The sequence below is a fragment of the Octodon degus genome, unplaced genomic scaffold, assembly GCF_000260255.1.
Source record: "Octodon degus isolate 3935 unplaced genomic scaffold, OctDeg1.0 scaffold00166, whole genome shotgun sequence".
Classification (NCBI taxonomy): domain Eukaryota; kingdom Metazoa; phylum Chordata; class Mammalia; order Rodentia; family Octodontidae; genus Octodon; species Octodon degus.
Genome location: NW_004524742.1, coordinates 4,501,353 through 4,520,260, shown reverse-complemented (window position 1 = coordinate 4,520,260; position 18,908 = coordinate 4,501,353). Strand labels below are relative to the sequence as shown.

Sequence of the window (18,908 nt, the reverse complement as noted above, 5' to 3'; positions counted from 1 at the left end):
AAAAAAAAAAACATGCTGTTTAAAAGAAAGTTAAAAAAAATCCTGAGTAATCTCTTAATCTAAGACTGTATTGATTCTTATGCTGAAGGCTTACTTAAGAAAAACACTGATAAAGGAAGCTCCTCACATTGGCCTGGAAGTAGATGCTAGATCTTTTTTCTCTGGAGAACAGAATACAACTCTCGCACTTGGAAGCATCAATTGTAAGCATATCTGACCTATCAGAAGTAGTATGATGCAGGCTGTGAGAAAAAGGAAGGGATGAGACACTGCAGCATTAAAGTTAATTTAGCCAATTGTGTGTCCTCGGGTCATCATTCATCATCTCCTTGTCCAAGACATCATGGTGCTGCCTTCTGAGGAGGCTGAGGATGGCAGCAGTTTCTCAGGGACCTTCCCTCATCCCGTGAAGTCCTGACCTAGCGAGAGAAAGCTCCAGAAAGTGGGCCATAGGAGTGGAAAAGCTGCAGGATGGGTGGAAAAGATGGAAGGGTGTACCATGAGGAAGCAGGGGACTGAAGAAGGCATAGATGCTTCTTCAAGTGTTTGGGGAACTTGTTCTACTGGACTGTCTGGTATAATGTTTTTTCAACAGAAAGGTTTTGCTTCACTGTGATTTTGTTTAGAAGCACAACCAATGATGCAATTTATTTTACATTTTAAATTTATAGAAATTCACATGTTAAATTTGTTGTAAGTTGTTTTTTAAGTGTTTAAGTTGCTTTTTCATTGAGATATACCTTTCCATACAATAGAAATCACCATTTTTAGTGAGCTGCTGTGAGTTTTAATACATGCGTACATCCTACACTGAAGATAGAACATCCACGTCACCACAGAGATTGTCCTTGTACCATGTAAGATAACCCCTCTCCAGACGCCAGGCTGCTGGTAATCACTGTTGTGTTGTTCCTAAATGTTTTATTTTACCAAAATGTCATACAAACTTGAGTCATCTCCCTTCACATGGTAAAATACATTTGAGAATCATCATTTCTCGTGTATCAGCCATGTTTTCCATGTAACAGCCAACCTATTACTTCTGAGTAGAGTTTTATTTTGTACATGTACCACGGCTTATTTATTCTTTTGTTAGTTAAAGAAAATTTGACTGGATTCCAATTTTGGACAATGAATGGATAGTTCTTTTTCAGAGAAAATGAACTAACAGGATTGTGTGTTTGTATGGATCTATATGTATAAACACATAAATACATGAAACGTACACAAGGTGATTTATTAGGAAGAACTGGCTCACACAGTGTGGGGGCAGGCAAGTTCTAGGGTCTGCAGAGTGGGTCAGCAAGATGCAGACCCAGCAGGGCCAATGGCTTTAACTGTGGTCTGAAAGCAAAGGGCCAGGACCAGAAGCGTTGATGGGCTATTGCTAATGTAGTCTGGCAGCCTCAGGACCCAGAAAACTTGGTGTTTCTGCTTCAATCTGAAGGCAGGCAAGAAGCTGTGTCCCAGCTTGAAGGCTACCAGGCAAAGCAATTTCTGCTTAGTAGTGGGAAGGTGAGTCTTTTCTGTCCATGCTGACCTTCAACTCATGGGCCGTAGTGTGCCTATGGTAGGTAGGGCAATCTGCTTCATTCACCCTAATCCAAAATACCCTCATAGTCACATTCACATTAGCATTTCACCAAATATCTGACACCCTGTTGCCTGGTCAAGAGCACATATAACATTAGCCAACATTGACCTTATTTTTTTATATTTATTTATTTATTTTTAATATTTTTATTGAGAAACAAATAGCAATGAGATGGTTTCCCAACAAATTACTAGCACATTTTCAATAATTATTGTTGTTTTAGTGGTTATTCATTGTACAAGATGCAGACGTGATATCCTGTCTCAAACACTATTAGAACAAATCTCTCTATTCATTGAATTAAGAGAATGTAGCTACATATCTATCCTAACTATTTTGAGTATACAGATACAAAATGGTCATTCATTTGTATCCCCCTTTTTTGGTTAGTTTTGTCAGAGAAGGGCATTCCATTGTCATTTAAATACTGTAGGTGCATGAATTCAGCAAAATATCCCAATACAGTTCAATAGTCCATAAAAGTAGTGGGTTTTCCATAAGACTGTCAACATTGACCTTATTAATAAAGCTCCTAATAGCATTGTTCTGAGGATGTTCCCTTGTGTGGATACCACAGAATCAGCAGGACAAGCAGCAGTTGCCCAGAAGGCTGCAGCTTTGTAGCTCTCCCCATTGCTGCTCTGCCCCTGAACACTGACCATAAGCCTGGACAGTGCTTCAGCAGCATTTGAGGAATTGCCTAGGAGTGGGCTTGCTAGGTCATGTGGGAAATGGGTACTGAGTGTGTATACTGAACTTCTCAAGAAATCGCCAAGCTTCTTTTCAAGGTACTTGTGCCGTTTTCCAGTCCTATCAGCGGTCTAAGGGTCCCAGCTGCTTCAGATCCTCACCAGCACTTGGATCGTCAAGTTGTATTGTCTCTCTCTTTCCTTTCTCTCCTCCTTCTTTCTAGTAGGTGTGCAATGGTTCTTGGTGTGGTTTTAATTTGCATTTTCCTGGCAATTAATGATACTGAACATCCTTATTATTTATTTACAGTCTTCTTCAGGGAATTATCCATTTCTTTGTATTTACCCATTTCAGGGATAAGAAATATTTGTTTTCTTATTTTTGCTTTAATAGAGTTCTTTTTATGGTCTAGATATAAATCCTTTGTCAGATATGCGATTTCCACTATTTACTTTGAGTCTGAAGCTCATCTTTTGCTTTTTCTTACCATGAAAAGATGATTTTGGTTTTGAAAAAGTACAATTTATTGCTTTTGAAACAAGTTATGATTGTAAAAAGATGTCTCATTTTATTGACAAATGAAAATTATATATATAGTGTTTGTATATTTATGGTATAGAATATTATATATACATATATATACACACACGTGTGTGTGTGTGTGTGTGTGTGTGTGTGTGTGTGTGTATGAGAGAGGGAGAGAAAGGAATGTCTAAACCAAGCAGATTAACATGCAGAACACAATGTGCTTCTGATGACTTCATTAAGAATTCTTTGCTAACCCAAGCTCACAAATGTATCCTCATTAGGAAGCTTTTCTGATGAATGCAACTGGAATTTAGGGATTTTTTTACAGTTGAATCTTATGAGTCATAGCACCCAATTAATTTTTGTCCTGTTTTACTGACAGAAAAATCTCTTAAATTTTATAAAATACATATTTATAAAAGGAAATTGTGTTGCAATCCCAGAGTGCAGTTCAAGATAGTTCTTAGGATTGAAACATAAATTATTGGAAATTTTAGTTTACACTGAAATCGACAACCACTAAGACATGCAGGAATTTTTAGTTATGATCAGCACCACTGTCAAAAGGCACTAAATAGAAACGTGAACACTGGCACTGTGTGTTGCGCTGCCTACTCATGTGCTTGCTCCTCTGAATGCCGGGGTTGGGATGTGCTCAGCGCTCGAAAGCTTCAGCCCTTGGATGCTTTATTGAGAATGGTACCTATGAGCTATAGAAGTAGTAGAGGTATGAAACTGAATTTAACAGGGAAAAATAAATGGAAAACAAAAGAAACTAATGAAGATTTCCAACCCTCGTAATGGAGGAAATGTGTTTCAGGACATGTGAGTAGATCTGCTAAGATATTTGGGAAAACTTAGGATATTCCAAACACTACCAAACAACCCATCAAAACACTACACAAAAACCAAGTATCTTAGTTGTAGATATATGTTGGTTGTATCCAAATGATGTAACAGCATACAGATTTTAAAATCACAACTGTTTCTAAGGTTTCATATTTTTGAAAATCATTTCCAGGAATGTCTTCAAAGGGCTGTAGAAACCTGACTTGTAAACCTCATGATCCTCTGTTCTCTTTGTTTTCCAGATGAAGAAAATAAGAGCCAGAAACACGGAGTAAATTTAATTCCATGACAGTCTTATGATAAACTAAAGTCAGCTTCCCTGACCACTATATTATGTTTTTCCATTACCTGACCCAGACTCTCAAATTACAGGTGAAAAATTCTTGTTGGGTCCATAACTTAAGGAATGATGAGTATTTGATTTTGTGAGCCCTTTTATTGGCACCTCAAATTATGTCTTATACAATGAATGTGCCTTTTGGGGCAGACAATTTCTGGATTTCTTAGACATTTCCTTTTCCAGCTTCCTCTAGGGAAGGCATCCTAGGCTAAAACCCAGATCCTAATGAAAAACATGTAAACCTTCTTGTTTGTTTTCCCAATTATCTATAATTTAAGATCCATTCAGTAGCAGATTTATCAAGTGGCTAATTCCTGGGAAGACTGAAGTGGCAAGGAAAGGTGGCAGTGACCTAGACCCATATCATTGGTCATTTATATAAATAATAAATTTAGAAACCTGAATACCTTTTGGCTTCTTCATGAAAATAAATTCAGGGTGAGGAAATGAATACTCGAGCCTTACAGTGGCGTGTTGCTAGTGTCATGCGTGCTACATGGATGACCTGGGACACTTTTGCTGTATATGTCAACTTGTGCAGTTATTTTAGTTCCTGTAGTTATCAAGGGAAAAGTTGTATCTGAATAGTGATAATAATGCCATAAAACTCAGACCAGTTTAGCTTTCCTGGACATCAGAAAAACTTATGAATACGTTACTATTTTCATCTGGAACATGAGTTTCCCAAAGTAGGGGGCCATCGTTTTGTTTATTTTCACAAGATCTGATACACTGCAGGTGCTTATTCAATCTTTGTTGAATATTTGCTGATGAGAAGGCCATCTCTGGTGTAATGAAGACTTGTTTATAGTATAGCTATTCGTAAAACACCATTATGAAATATAAGCCCATAAATAGGAAGGTCACCAGACCATTTTCTTGAGCCTTATCTTGCTATGCAAGAGCTGTATCATTTGTAAAGATGTGGAACCTATTCTTCAGGAATCTTATTGTATATGTTTATGCCAAAAACCAGTCACCACCTGGCTTCTTTTGGTATCATCTGGCGCCCACTTGGTAATTCTGTGTACCTGACCTAAATTTTTTCTGCTCAGTGCCAATAAAACAAGAAGAAGCATGCAGAAAAGTTGGGAATATGTGAGGTAAGCATAGCCTGAATTCCAAGTGATACCACACAATAGCATCAAAATGGTATCACGGGCAGAAGGGCCATTGCCACAGCATGGCATGCCTTCCTAGATAAGTGTGTAAGTCATTCAGAAGGGGACATGCAAATGAGTGTGTAATTATGCAAAGAAACCTAGTTTGCCATAGTTTTAAGGATCAGAGTTGAGTATGTGCTGCTTCTAAGTTCACATGTACTCTAGAATGGGTCAGACTTCTTCAGAGTACTGTATCTTTAGCAGTAATAGACTTCCAAGCTCTCTGTCTCACTAGAGAAAACATTAGTATGCTGGGTCATTGCCTTACAGTGTGCAGCCTTGATTTATTTGGTTAAGAATTACATTCTGGAAAAATGAAGTCTGAAAATCCTTGCCATGGATAGTCCCATGTGTATATCACATCTATGACTTACACTGTATTTAGTGATATTATCAACTTAGAAATAAAAAGTGAACACAGTTCCCCATGAGTGACAATTTTTTTCTTTTATTTCAAAAAATGTACTCTGGCTACAATTTTATGTCTTGAATAAGAACCTCAGTGCAGGTTTTCAGCATTTTGTTTTCTGTAACTATCATTTTGTTGCATTGTAGCTATCACCTTTGAAAGCGAATGTACAATTTTATTTGTGTTGCATACCCAACAATCTGTGTTTTCAGAGCACCTTAGTGTGTCTGACCTCATGTGAACATTTGCACTGTTAGTGAGGGTTGGAACTTTTTTTGGATGGGTTTGATATCAATTGTTTTAAAATTGTCTGAGATGTTTATAAATAGATTTAAATTCAAGGAAGTTTTGAGGGGAAGATTTTTTTGAAAATCTTGTCCAAACCATTAGTGCTTTAGAAGTAACAGAAACATTAATGATTGTTTTAAGCTCTAATTTCAGAAGATAAAATAGCTTATGCTGGTGGTATCCAGCATAATTTAGTAGGCACACACTTACTGTAAATGAAATTAAAATGAAACTTAAGAGGAAATTTTAAAATTAAGTATAAGTAGCTAATGACTGAGGTTCTTTGCTGTAGACTCTAGATGTTTTTGGCCAGTGCTTTTTGAGCCAATTCATCATGTACCTGAGAACTAAAAAAACTTGAGACCCATAATTTTCTTAATGACCCTAGTTATTTTTCAGGAGGGTGGAGGGAAGATATTCAAAAACAAATCTCTGTTTTTCTGTTGACATTCTGACTTTCTAAAATTTATTGAACAGGAAATATTACTAGTCATTGAGGATGGGTGATAAGGTAACAGTAAAGTCAAACTCTTATTCATAATTTAATGTTTTGTGCTTCTCTTCATTGGGTAAAATGAGTTTCTGCATTCTCAGATTATTACCAAAATTGTATGCATTAACATAATGCAAATTCATTATAAACAGTAGGTGACATGTAATAAATCATTAACATTTAGAATTATGAGCTACTATGATTAATTTATCCACTATCAAGTTAAGGAACCATTTCATAGCAATTCAAAATAGTATAGTGGAAAAAATGAATGTTAACATCCCTAGATTTCAGTTCTTTTAAAATAATTTTCCAGCTGTGGCATTTTCTACAGGTGAACACAGCCCGGAGAGTGTGTGCTTACTGAATTCCAAGGATTAAAGGAAGGCACCTTGCACTGTTTGCCGCACACTCCACGTTGGTGTCATTTCTCTGTCTTTACTAGGCATCTGCAGAGCAGATGATTGCTGAAGATCACCATCTGTACACAAATGTAGTGTAACTGTGCACTGTGTAGCATTCATGCGTTGAGTTTTGTTCCCAAGTTAACTTAGGTGCCAGTGTGTTTTACCAATTGCTTTGTTCGCTTCTTCTTTCCTACCTTATTTTGCTATTGCTTAATACCTCCTGGTAAGTTGTAATTACAGTGATGTATCAGATATGCCTCCTGTTTCTGAGTGTCCCTGAGATGCCCTTTCAGTTGTAACATGATGTGCTTTTATTTCTGATAAGGAGAAAAAATATGATAATAGTTAATTAAAACCAGCTATTGTTAATTTATGATTCTCATCAAAACCAATGCCATTCTTTCTATTAACAGAGGTTTTATTTTATTTTTCAAATGAAAAATATGAGGCAATTAAATAGAGGTTATTGAAGTCTTTGTTCAGCTTTCAAAAACAAACAAAACAGAAAAACCCAGTTGCCCACACTGAAAGCCATAAATCCACCACCTTGTTGCTTTACCTAAGCACTTTGTAAGAACAGAATTCCAACCCTTCAAGCTGTTTGTATTCTTTAGCCCCAAGTTTCTTTCCTCCCCTCTATTCACAGTGCAGTTTCTGAAATGCAGAACAGCCCCTAGGAACAGTGTGGCTTTCTCAGTTTGGAAGAGTCCCTGGAGCAGACTTACTTGCTCCTGTCCTGAGGTAGATAACCTGTTTTTTACTGGCAGCACTGGCGGAGAGAATGTTCCTAACAACAAAATGCGAATGGATGGTTTTTCCACAGTGCTTGGCCCCAACCCAGTGTCTTTCATCAGGAGGCTCTTTTCCACCTTCTTTTTGACAGACATGCTGGTGGAGACCAGACGGGTAAAAGTCTCCCTCTTGCTTGGGTTTCAGTACAATGTGTTCCTTCGATGATATCTCTGAGTAGTAGTAATATAGAGGATATTAAAAAATAATGAGGATTTGGTTGGTGAAGGGAGAACCAGCCCCAGAGGAGACCAGGGAAGTTGCCTAGAGCTCCGTTCTTAATCAGATTAGTATCACAAATGTGGCTCAGTTTACTGGATAGGTTCTTATATGTGGTGAAGGGAACACTTACCTACTCTAGTTTCAATTAAAACTAAACATTGTCAATATCAACTTATTCAAATACCTTCATTAATAACTTGAATATTTTATCTGTACTTTCTTGGCCAAAAATGAAAATAAGTGGGCAGGAAACAGATGAGCAGTGCACCTACTCTGTCTGGTCTGAATAGTTTGCATGTGCCTGTGAGTAACAGCTGATTGATCACTCTGCAGTGTTACAGTCAATGCTGTGTATGAGAGTATCAAAGATGAAGGAAAACTCAGCTCTCTGTATTGTGGGGACTTCAGTTGTCATTGGACAGGCAGTACAGAGGAATGACAAAGCCTTCATTTTTAAAGCTGAAGAAACCAAACAGTTCTACTCAATGAATATGTGTGGATCTGTAGCCAAGCAGTGTGTAATCCTGTGGAAGTTTAAACATGAATAAGGTGTGGTCCCCAATTGCCTGGAGCTCTTAGAATTGCAAAGAGGATAAACATAAATGACTATCACGCAGTATAAACCTAGAGAGATTGGGGGGGCATCAAAGAAAACTTGTCAAGAAAATTCAAGAAATGGTTGAGTTGAGTGTGATAAATTTTCTTTAAGTTTTTCATCAAGTTATAATGAAAAGAACAGATATAGTAATTATAGGAAACAATGTAAAAAAACCCTGAAGATCATATATTAAGTCTGTAGTGGCACAACATGGGGAACATATTGGAAAATATTTGTCAAAGTAGGTGGAGGCCAAGTTTTGAAGAGTCATGAGTGTTACATAAAGAAGTTAGCCTCATCTGATGAGTAAAACTACTACTCTCAGTTTGGGTAATGAAGGGTAGCTTTCTTATTGGGACATATTAGAATTAGAAAGGGGCTTTATGTTTATTTTATCTAATTTATTTTTATTTAGTATAGGGTCTCACTACACAGATCGGACTTGTAGCGATCACCCTGTTTTCAGCTTCCCAAGCACTGGGATTACAGGCGCTCGACACCATACCCAGTCTCAATCGCCAGCTCAGCGTGCCCCAGGGGCAAGGCCAGCATGGCCTGCCAGGGATCAAACCGTGTGTTTGCCTAAGCAGGTGCTTTAGTCTGCTGAGCTATCTGGCCAGCCCTAGAACGCGGCTTTTTAAAACAGCATATGTTCCTTTGGCGATTCTGAAATGTGACAAATAAAAGCTGTGACCATAAGAACCCACTAATGTGGTATGGTCATGCTTTCAGTGCTGAAGTAGAGGAGAACAAAGATGAGCAACAGTTGCTGTTAGTTTCAACTTTGACTCCCTTTGGAATCCTTTTGGGGAGCTTTAAATCCATGTCAGAAAAGTCGAGGCACAAGGACTCCAAGTCAGATGAATTAAGTGATGATCTCTTGAGAATGGGCGTGAGCACCACTTTCTTCTACAAGGCTCCGAATGATTCTACTCAGGAGCCAGGCTAAGAACTATTCCATTCAAACAACAGAAATCATCCCAAAGAAAGAAAGTAGGATAATCTAATTGGGACTTCCAGGTCAAGGATGGTGAGTTTGGATCTTGCTTAGAAGGGAATGGATGTAGACTGACAATCCATTGCAGGGACAAAAGTAGGTGTAATTAAAAAGGCAAGCAATCAAAATAAACTATGAGTAAAGTGAGGTAGATAACACTTGAGGAATACAGTTTTAGAAAGATGTCAAAGCTCAGCATCTATCTCTTTTCAAATGATGCAGAAAATCAGTGGATTTTTAGCAGGGAGAATCAATTAGAAAACAAATGAAGCTTCACCTATCCAAAAGAGTATTTGTCTAAAAATGAACAGAAGGCTTGCTATTGCTTTGTCTATTACTTATAAGCATCTATTTATTATCCAGTTAGAGAGCCCACAAAATCCAAAAACATTATGCTTTCTTGACCTAGTTTTGTTATATATAGCTTTGGCTAGAGATTTATTTTATTTTATTTTATTGGGGTTTTTTTGAGACAAGGTCTCACTATGCAGTTCAGGCTGGCCTTGTGCTCACTTTTATAGCCCCTAGGCTGTTCTCGAACTTGCAGAGATCTTCCGGGCTCAAGCTCCCAAGTGCCGGGATTACAGGTGTGTGCCACCATACCCAGTTCTGGGGTCCCACGGTGGGTGCCTCCATCCAGAGCTGAGAGAGCACAGCATGTGGGGCCAGGGATCCAACTTGGGTCTTTGTGTTTGCCATGTAGGTGCTTATGCCTCTGAGCTATCTCTCCAGCCCAGGAGCTTAGTTCTGACAGCTTTTTCAAGATTCCTAGTATTCTGGGCAAAAGATTGTCTGGGAGTATATGATTGTCAACAACATTCTACTCTGTGTTTGAATCACTGCCATTCCTTCTAGAAATGAACCTAGACAAGTGGGAGAAAACAGCACACAGCTTCTCTGTGCACAGAAGTATCAATAGGAAGTAGAGCGAAAGATAGCATTAAAAACTAGCTTTCAAAAAGCTTATGTCATGATATGCAGATAACTGAGACACTTCATTTATAATCTACCTAAGCACAATTTGAAACAGTTGATAGGCTGTGGACACACATGGAATGAATTGGAAGCTTATGACCTTAGTTACTTCACATTCCTGCAGCTTGCTGATCTCATGAATACCACCAAGACAAACTTGGAAAAATCAAAAATGATGATGAATCTAGTAAAGGCAAAGAGGGACATTTCAACTCAGTAATCAGTACAGTTGTATACTCTATAATCTGAGCATATTTGTGTGGAATACATGGAAATTCATTGTTTTCCTCTCTTTCTAGGCTGTCAGGAACCCACTCATGGGGTCTGTGCTCAGCCATCTGTCCCTTTTCATGGGTGTTTGCAGTGGATGAGGTATTGAAGGGAGACACTATTTTCAATGGGCATGAGGGTACATGGCCAGGGGAGAGTGAGGAAGTTATGTGGGACTGGAATCGAGGGTGGATCTACCCGGGGAAGAGCAAACAAGCAAAAATGGAAAACATAGTCAGAAACAGGTTAATGTGTGTTAAAATTATTCTAGTGTCATTCTTTAGGTAATGGCTGATTATTGAAGGGGATTGAGATATGTATTTATTTAAAAACAAATCCTTCACCCACTGCTGACTAAACTTGGAGACTATAGAGTTAGGGGGAAACTAGCATAAACATGCCTGGGAGACCAATATTCAAGGGCCAGATACCTCCATTTGTTGACTGGAGAGAGATGAAAAAGAGGTAGAGGGAAGGAGTGGGGACTGGAATCAGCAGTCTAGGGCAACAGAGAGAACAGAGAGACAGGATATGGCTGGGGGGCAAAACCACTGAAGCTGCTACATGAACATAACTATCAAATCATGGAGTTCCAATTGATGTAAAGGATGGAAGCCAGTTGTAATTGGTTGAAAAGTGAATGGATGAGAGAACAAATAAAGCAAGGTTAAGTGTGCTTTTTAAAAGATCGGTGAAAGAAAAGAAACGGCATAAGAAAGAACAGGATCACTGTAAGAGGTTAGAGGAGGACTTGGAAGCTTTCCTTTATTGTCAGAAGCATAGAGCAGGTGAGATGGAGCATTGTGCTGGGAAGTTGCTAAGTCCAAAGAAAGCTGATCTGGCTCCTGGCCATGCATCGGCCAGTTACTGGAAAAGACAGCAATGGTGACGGCAGACTTATGCAGTATTCTGTCATAGCTACTCCTATGTTTTACCTTTCAAGGACGCCATGTGCCATGGATCCTATTGTTACCATCATTTTCTTATAAGGAAGGTGTATTACAGAGAAGTTAGATACTCTTCCCAGCTTGCATTCTGCCCATTACGCTAAGCACATGCATTAAATCAGAGCCACCAAAATGATATTTTGAAGAGTTTTGATTGAAAGGTGGATGCCAGACCCTTTATCTGGTCAGTTTTCTTAGGGAAAGTTTCTCTGTGGAGTTTATCTTTGCATGTCTTTCCAAAGGTGAGGACTGAGTAAAATTATTGTCTCATCAGTATTACTTGACTCTTAGCCTTCTTGGAAGAAGTAGTGTGTAGTAGGAAATACCATCCAAGATGTAGTTTGCAGTAACAGAACAAAACTAGTCATGAGAATGGAGTAAAAATGTTGGTTAGTAATTCAGGGTGAAGGATAAATAGTTCAGTGGATTAAAGTGCCTGCAAGCAGGCACAGGGTCCAGGGTTCGATCCCCGGGCCTGCTTTGCCAGCCCCACCCCCAGGGCATGTTAATACAGCAATTGGGATTCCGTGGTGGCACGTGCTTGTAATCCCAACTCTTGGGAAGCTGTAAACAGGCAGATCACTAGGAGTCCAATCTCGTAGTGAGACCCTGAACACCCTGCAGACCCTTCCCTAAAATACAACAACAACAACAAAAAAGTAATTCAGGGTGAAAATCCACGCAGCAGGTGAGAGAGGTGAGAGAGCTGAAGATGGCACACTGTTCTCTGCAGTCCGCATGTCTTCATCACATGTGAACAAGACTTACACAGTCAGTAATAGAGCTCATGAAAACTTGGAGGAGACTTTTGTGTTTGCACTATATCCCTCATCCTCATGGCCCAGATTTTCCTCACTTTTATGCCTATCACTCAGTGAAGGTTGCATTATTTCAAAATTTAAAAGACAAAAAACTTGTTGGCCTCTTACCCTAAAATTGTCATTACAAATGTGTTTACCTTGATCCAAGCATAATGTCTACTCTTTTAAAGGAAATATCTCATTTTACTTTTACATAAGCCATGGAGATGGCTTGTGAACCAGGAGGATCTCCAAGATGGATTATTTTTTCTGTATAGTTTTGTTTTTCCAAACCCAAACTTAAACCTATCAAAGGTCCCTTCAGGTGTTCCAAATCTTTATTAAAAGCTCCATTTTGTATTTGCTGTTAAAGCCAGGTGAAAATTCTTCGGTAAGACTCACTCTAACCCTTAATCTGTGGTAATGATCTCCCATGAGCTCAGATTAGGTAAAACAGCCCTTCAGTTCCCATGTAGTTACATTTTTGGAAAATTTCATCCGCTTCCTCCAGAAAGCTGCAGGAAGCTCAGGCTTGAGGACATGATATTTTCTGCCTTTATGGAGTTAGCAAGTGGCTAAGCCAAGATATAAGCAGCAGTGTGAATTCACACTCATGCCCTTAATTCTTTGCACTGTACAAGAAATAAGGGGACCCTGCCCTTGTCACTGCCTTCAGAGTTGGCTCAGGGCTACTATGTCCTTATCTAAGAAGATTAACTGTTTAAAAACCCTGTCTTTATGGTTACTGACCATAACCAATGAGGGCTTTGTTTGTGGACATGAATAATAGGAAAAAATTGAACCTAGTAATAAACAAAAGTTAAGGTTGCCCTAGTGAAGATAGAAAAGCTTTCTATACTTTACCTTGCCCAACCAGGCCATTAAAAGTTTATTTTGTAATTTTTTTTTATTTCTCGGTGTAAAAGGGTTCTGGACTAGTATGTGCTTTGGTGTTTTTGATGTTTTGAGGGTCACATTAAAGCAAAGAAAGGATTAGTCAGAAAGAGGGCTTTTAAGGTGGTAAATATTACTCGCAGCGCTTTTTCTCCACCTTTCTCTTCAATGCTATGTCCTTCCTCAGTTCACTGGTGGAATACAGGATTAAAGATACTGCCACTGATTTTATGTTGTGGCATCAGTAATTTGATGGGGGAGAAAAAAATATGTAAACTCACCAAAAATTTTTAACTACTAATATATTGGATTTTGGAAGCTAATACTTATCCACTTTTATTTCATGTTACAAAGCCGCATCAGCTTTATGCTCATGAATATGACACCATATGCTCAATGCATTAACATGACTAATGAGACAAGTACTAAAGGCTCCTGCCTTATAAAATATAATGTGTAATCTAGTAGACAAAATGGTACTTTTTAATATCCTCGTTATCTAAGCATTTATATTGATCAGCTGTTACTATGTAATGAGACAGATATAAACAGTGATCTTTGGTAGATTTTATTTTATTTTTTTTTATTTTAGGGAAGGGTCTACAGGGTGTTCAGGGTCTCACTACTTGGTCAGACTCCTAGTGATCTGCCTGTTTACAGCCTCCCAAGAGCTGGGATTGCAAGTGCGTGCACCACCACGCCCCGTCTCGATCGCCATCTCAGCATGCCCCGGGGGTGGGGCCGGCAAGGCAGGCCCGGGGATTGAACCCCCCCCCCCGCCGGCCGCTGCGCCTGCTTGCAGGTGTGCCCTGATCATTGGTAGATTTGATATGACAAATTTTTAGATATCTCTCATTGCCCGCGTAAATGCTGAGAAAGTTTTTCTCCTACCATCCAACGCGGGATGTTCTCGGGCATATTGATGGTGGAACAGCACTTTTTACTTCTGCTGCCTATTTTTTTTGTTTTTGTTTTTGTTTTTGTTTTGTTTTGGTTTGGTTTTTTTCTTATAAATTATTGGATCTCCTTCTCTGTTTTCCTACAGGCTCAGTTTGAACTTCAGGCATTTCATATACGGGGCGAGCACGCAGCAATTACAGCTCGGCTGGAAGAAACCATTGAAAATCTCAAGCACCAGTTAGAATGCCGATGGCGAGGAGGATGCCAGGAGCTGAGAGATGCCTGCGTCTCCACCGACGACTGCCCTCCCAAGGCCTACAGAAATGTGTGCATCCAGACAGACAGACAGTCCTTCCTCAAACCCTGCGAGGGTGAGAGCAAGACAGCCAGAAGTAACCACATAGTGCCCAAAAAGCTGAACATCTCTTCTCTAAGCCAGCTCTCTCCCCCAAATGACAACAAAGATATCCACACGCCACTTCAGAATGGGGAAGGCAGCTCACCAAGTCACCCGAAGACGTCCCCTCCTGCTCCCCCAATGCCCCCACCCCTTCCCATTCCACCCCCTCCACCCCTCCCGTCTGTACTTGGAACTTCAGTGCCGCCAGAGCCCCCCACCCCAGCTGTGAGTGCTGCCCCTCCGCCTCCACCTCCTCCGCTGCCTCCTCCTCCGCTGCCTCCTCCCCCGCCCCTGCCTCCAAGTGCTGGACCTCTGGTGCCTCCTCCCCCACCACCACTTCCTAACTCCCAGGCTGTGCCTAGCAGCAGCGGGACACCCCCAACCCCTGCATCCCTGGGACCTGCACCTCCACCCCCTCCTGGACTCTTCTTTGGACTCAGCTCTTCTTCCAGCCAAGCTCCTAGAAAGCCAGCTGTGGAGCCCCGTCATCCCATGAAGCCCTTGTACTGGACCAGAATCCAGATAGGAGATGGGTAAGCTTCTGCCAGCCTGTTCTCATTTCGAGTTCCTGATCTTCTCCAAGTGATGGCTTCGTCTTGTGAGCTTAGAGTCAGCATAGCATACAGTCCATTCTCAGCTGCAGTGAGATAGAAGGATAAAAGGGAAGAACGGATGTCTGTACTTTCTATATTTGAGAGAAACAGTGAGTTCCACCCCATTCCACAGGCTCAAGCTTGAGTTCAAGTCTAAGCCAAGACCTTCAGCCATCAATGAATAATTATAAAGAAACTGAGTGCAAGTCTGTACTATAGGTTCAACACAGATTTTTAGGATATATTTTTGGATGTATTTTCTTGCTTTTAGATGGTAGTATTAATGTCATGATGTTCGTGTATTTTTTATTTTTATATTTAAAGTAGGAGATGGTTGAGTTATTAGTTCCTCAGATCTGAAGAATCTTAAAATATAAATTTTCTCTGCATGAAACCTATTTCTTTTAAATGTACACATCTTTGCACTTTTCTTTGTTGCACTTCAGAGAAAGGGCCAGTGTGTGGACAGTATATTGGTTACTTTTCTCTTGTTGCTAAGTCAAAATAGCTGACACTCAAAATTAAGGAGAGAAAGGTTTGTTTAGCTCACAGTTGGTCGACATTTCAGCTGGCTCCAAGGCAGGGTGGCATGGCGAGGGGCAACAGCTCAAGGCGGCAAAAGACAGCAAAAGCAGCAGGAGCAAATGGGAGAAGGGCAAGCCTCCTCCCTTGCCTTGTGTTGTAAGCAGGCTACCTGCCCTAGGACGGGTGTAGCACTCGCACCATCCCTGTGCCCTCCTCTTGCACTGGATGAGGATGAGTACGGAGTGAGGACCTGGCCCCCACTGAGTCGTCTGGCTAAACTTCTAAACAAGTTGACGCAGTGCATCAACCAGGACAGAGAGCAAAAATGGAAAGCAGCTCTTGCGCCCAGAGCTTGTTGGGCTGGGTCCAGAAGGCAGGAAGCCATAATGGCTCGTGAACTAGCATTCAGATTGGAGTCTGATTTCTGCGTCACTTCCGACTCTGCAGGAGGACAATAAGATGGGTGTTGTTTCTTGGCCTCTTCCTAATTTTGAAGTTTACTTGTTCACAAATATCATAGAATAGAAAGCATCTCTAAACTCATTTTGCAAGTCCGGATGTGGTAGTGAAGTTTGAGGTGTATGTGACATTTTGCTTGGGAAAGTTGAGCTCCTCACAAAAGAGAACATAAGGAGAATCACCACAGGAGGAATGGGGGTAACTTAGAACTTAGCAGCCGGAGAACTGGATAACCTAAGTTAAACCTATGGAGTGTTTCACGTTGGCCCCTTCCCTCTCATCAGGAACTAAGTGCTAGGAGTTTATTTGTAGAATATAATGCTGATACTATGTAATTTCTCAAGCAACTAGTTAAAAAGAAGTGAGGCGATCCTGAAGTGGCCCTACCATGACCTTCCCCCTGTACACTTCAGGTGTTGCATAAGAAATAACTTCCCAGGCTGTTTCCTTTGAGTTGTGTTCCTTCATTACTGTTTTCGAATCAGTGTGCAGTCATTCCAGGGGTGATGAGTCCCACCCGTCAGCCTCGGCGCTGTGTTTTCTGGTAGAACACGCTCCTGCATCTTCCTCCCCAGGCTGCACTTCATTTCTCAGGAGACTTTATGCGCAGCCATTTTCCTAGACTTCAGCACCATCCAACAGTTCTGCTGGGAGATACAGCCCCAGACTCCCTCTTCAAGGCAGGCAAGCAAGAGCTAATCACTTACTGTAGCTTTTTTCCTTCTTGTGTGGTTGGCCATTTTTGAGAAGGAAAACAACTGAATACTCTTTAGTCTCTCCATAAATCTAGGACTTGACTTTTGTGAAATGAAGTCAAACTGAAGGGGGCGTCAGCAGAGCCTTGCTCGGTGAGTGGACCAGCTGGGAACCCCCGCGCTCCCGTATAGGGAGGCTGCCTCTGTGTTCTAAGACATTTTTCGGTTTATCTGGGGAACCAAGGGCAAAATGTGATTGGCTGTCACTTGTAAAAATTGCTTTTCACTGCGACCTTTTTCTTGTGACATTTGCCACCTTTGATGTCTGTTTTATGATTTCTAAATTAGAAAAGGGGCATCTAGTTAAAGAAAATGAAATTATTATCTAGTTACCTTTTCAGTTTTCTACTAAGTCCCTACTTCTCTCCTTGCCCCTTCTCTTCCCTGTCAGCTAGAATTGTGTGCTGAAGGCCAGAGAACACTTGTCCCTTACGGCAGGCTGTTCACTGGGAACAAGCTCTTGCTGTGACTCTACCAAATGCCAGCTGTCTCCAACTCTCTGAGAGTAGGAATTCTAAAATTCATTTCTCCATAATTACAAATGCCACTTCCACAGAAATGATGTGTAAATGGTGCTTGCCTTGACTCCCAAATGAAATTTGCACCAGCGTCCAGCGTTCTGGCCTGGCCTCTGTGTCTGTGGTGCCCGATCAGTAGAGCACGTGCAGAAGCGTGGAACAGGTCTTCACCGTGTGCCTGAGCACAGCATCGTTTCCCTCTAGGCACCTCCTCCTCAGCTGCCGAGGACCTTGCTGCAGCCTAGGCAGCGGCTTTTAGCACACCACTTCCCTCTAGGCACCTCCTCCTCAGCTGCCGAGGACCTTGCTGCAATCTAGGCAGCGGCCCTTAGCAAGCTGGAGGCCCCAAAATGCCCTGGCTCTTTCCCAGGTGAGATCCATGCTTTTCAATGCAGCCAAGGTGAGCACATAACAAAACGGTGTCTCATTTCACATGGAAGCAAATCGAATGGCAGAAGCCTGTGGCCAGGGAGGGTTCACGTCACAGATGATGGATGCGCTCCATGAAGACTGTGCTAGCCTGTGGGATCACCAGCGGCTTCCCAAGCATTCTTCATGTTGTTATACTTCATAGCTTACCTATGTCATGTATATATGATTAAATGCTTTGAATAATATATAGAAAATTATATTTAAAAACAACAAAAATTAGAGAGAAGTAAACGTGGCCTGCACCAAAGCAGTGGGAAAAACAGACCTCACAAAATATGAGCAAGCAGCCCTAAAAAGCCAATCTTGCCAACTATTTTGAATGTGAAAATTGCCTTGCATCAAAAAATTTAATAGTATATCAAATATACTTATTATATATGCTATCATGTATAATTGTATTATTTTTAGTTTTCAGGGACAAAAATATGTATGAAACAAAAGTAAATACTTATCTGTGTTCCAGATCATAACATCTACATGTGTTTGAAAAACAACACTGCAAATGCAAGTTGTTTTTCTGTCTGTGGGTGTTAAAAGGGCATAAAGAGAAGTAGAGCAAGGAAGCAAGGGAGTCAGGTCGCTGGTGGGGGACGTGTGGGAAAAGCAGAGAGAGCAGCCCTCAGTGCATTTGGTCCTCAGAGGCTGGCTGACAGACCCGATGCCAGCTGTTGCTCCTTCCCAGCTTCAGGACAACAGGGTGCCCATTTGTAGGAAACAAAACACAATGTCCCGTGGCTGCTTTTGGTGGAGTCTTAGTGTGCTAGTGCCGTGGAGGAGTTTCATGGTTTTGGTGCTGCTGCTTGGGGTGTGAGGTCACCACTCAGGTAATGGACCCAGAGAGTCATCCATTCAGGGCCAGAAGAAAGTACCTGGGAGGATGTGGAGCTGAGCCTTCCCAGCTGGTTGCAGTCTCTTTGGGAGTTATCTTACCAGGTTTCAGCATTGGTATTCTCTGTTCTGTGGGTGCTGTGTGCATCTGCTCACCCAGGCAATGCCGCCAATGGAGGAAGGACGCCTGTGCATCCCAGCAATAGATGTCTTGGGATTTCTAAGTGCCAAGGGCCTTCTTCAGC

At 41.0% G+C, this 18,908-nt stretch overlaps 1 protein-coding gene across 1 annotated transcript in view; it reads left to right on the top strand.

Annotated features, from left to right (window-relative positions):
* Window positions 1–18,908, top strand: part of LOC101571550 (formin) — a 314,401-nt gene that overhangs the window by 77,608 nt on the left and 217,885 nt on the right. Inside the window, exon 4 of the mRNA XM_004643140.2 lies at window positions 14,299–15,086. Within this exon, the coding sequence (XP_004643197.1) occupies window positions 14,299–15,086 (788 nt within the window). The remainder of the gene's footprint in view (window positions 1–14,298; window positions 15,087–18,908) is intronic.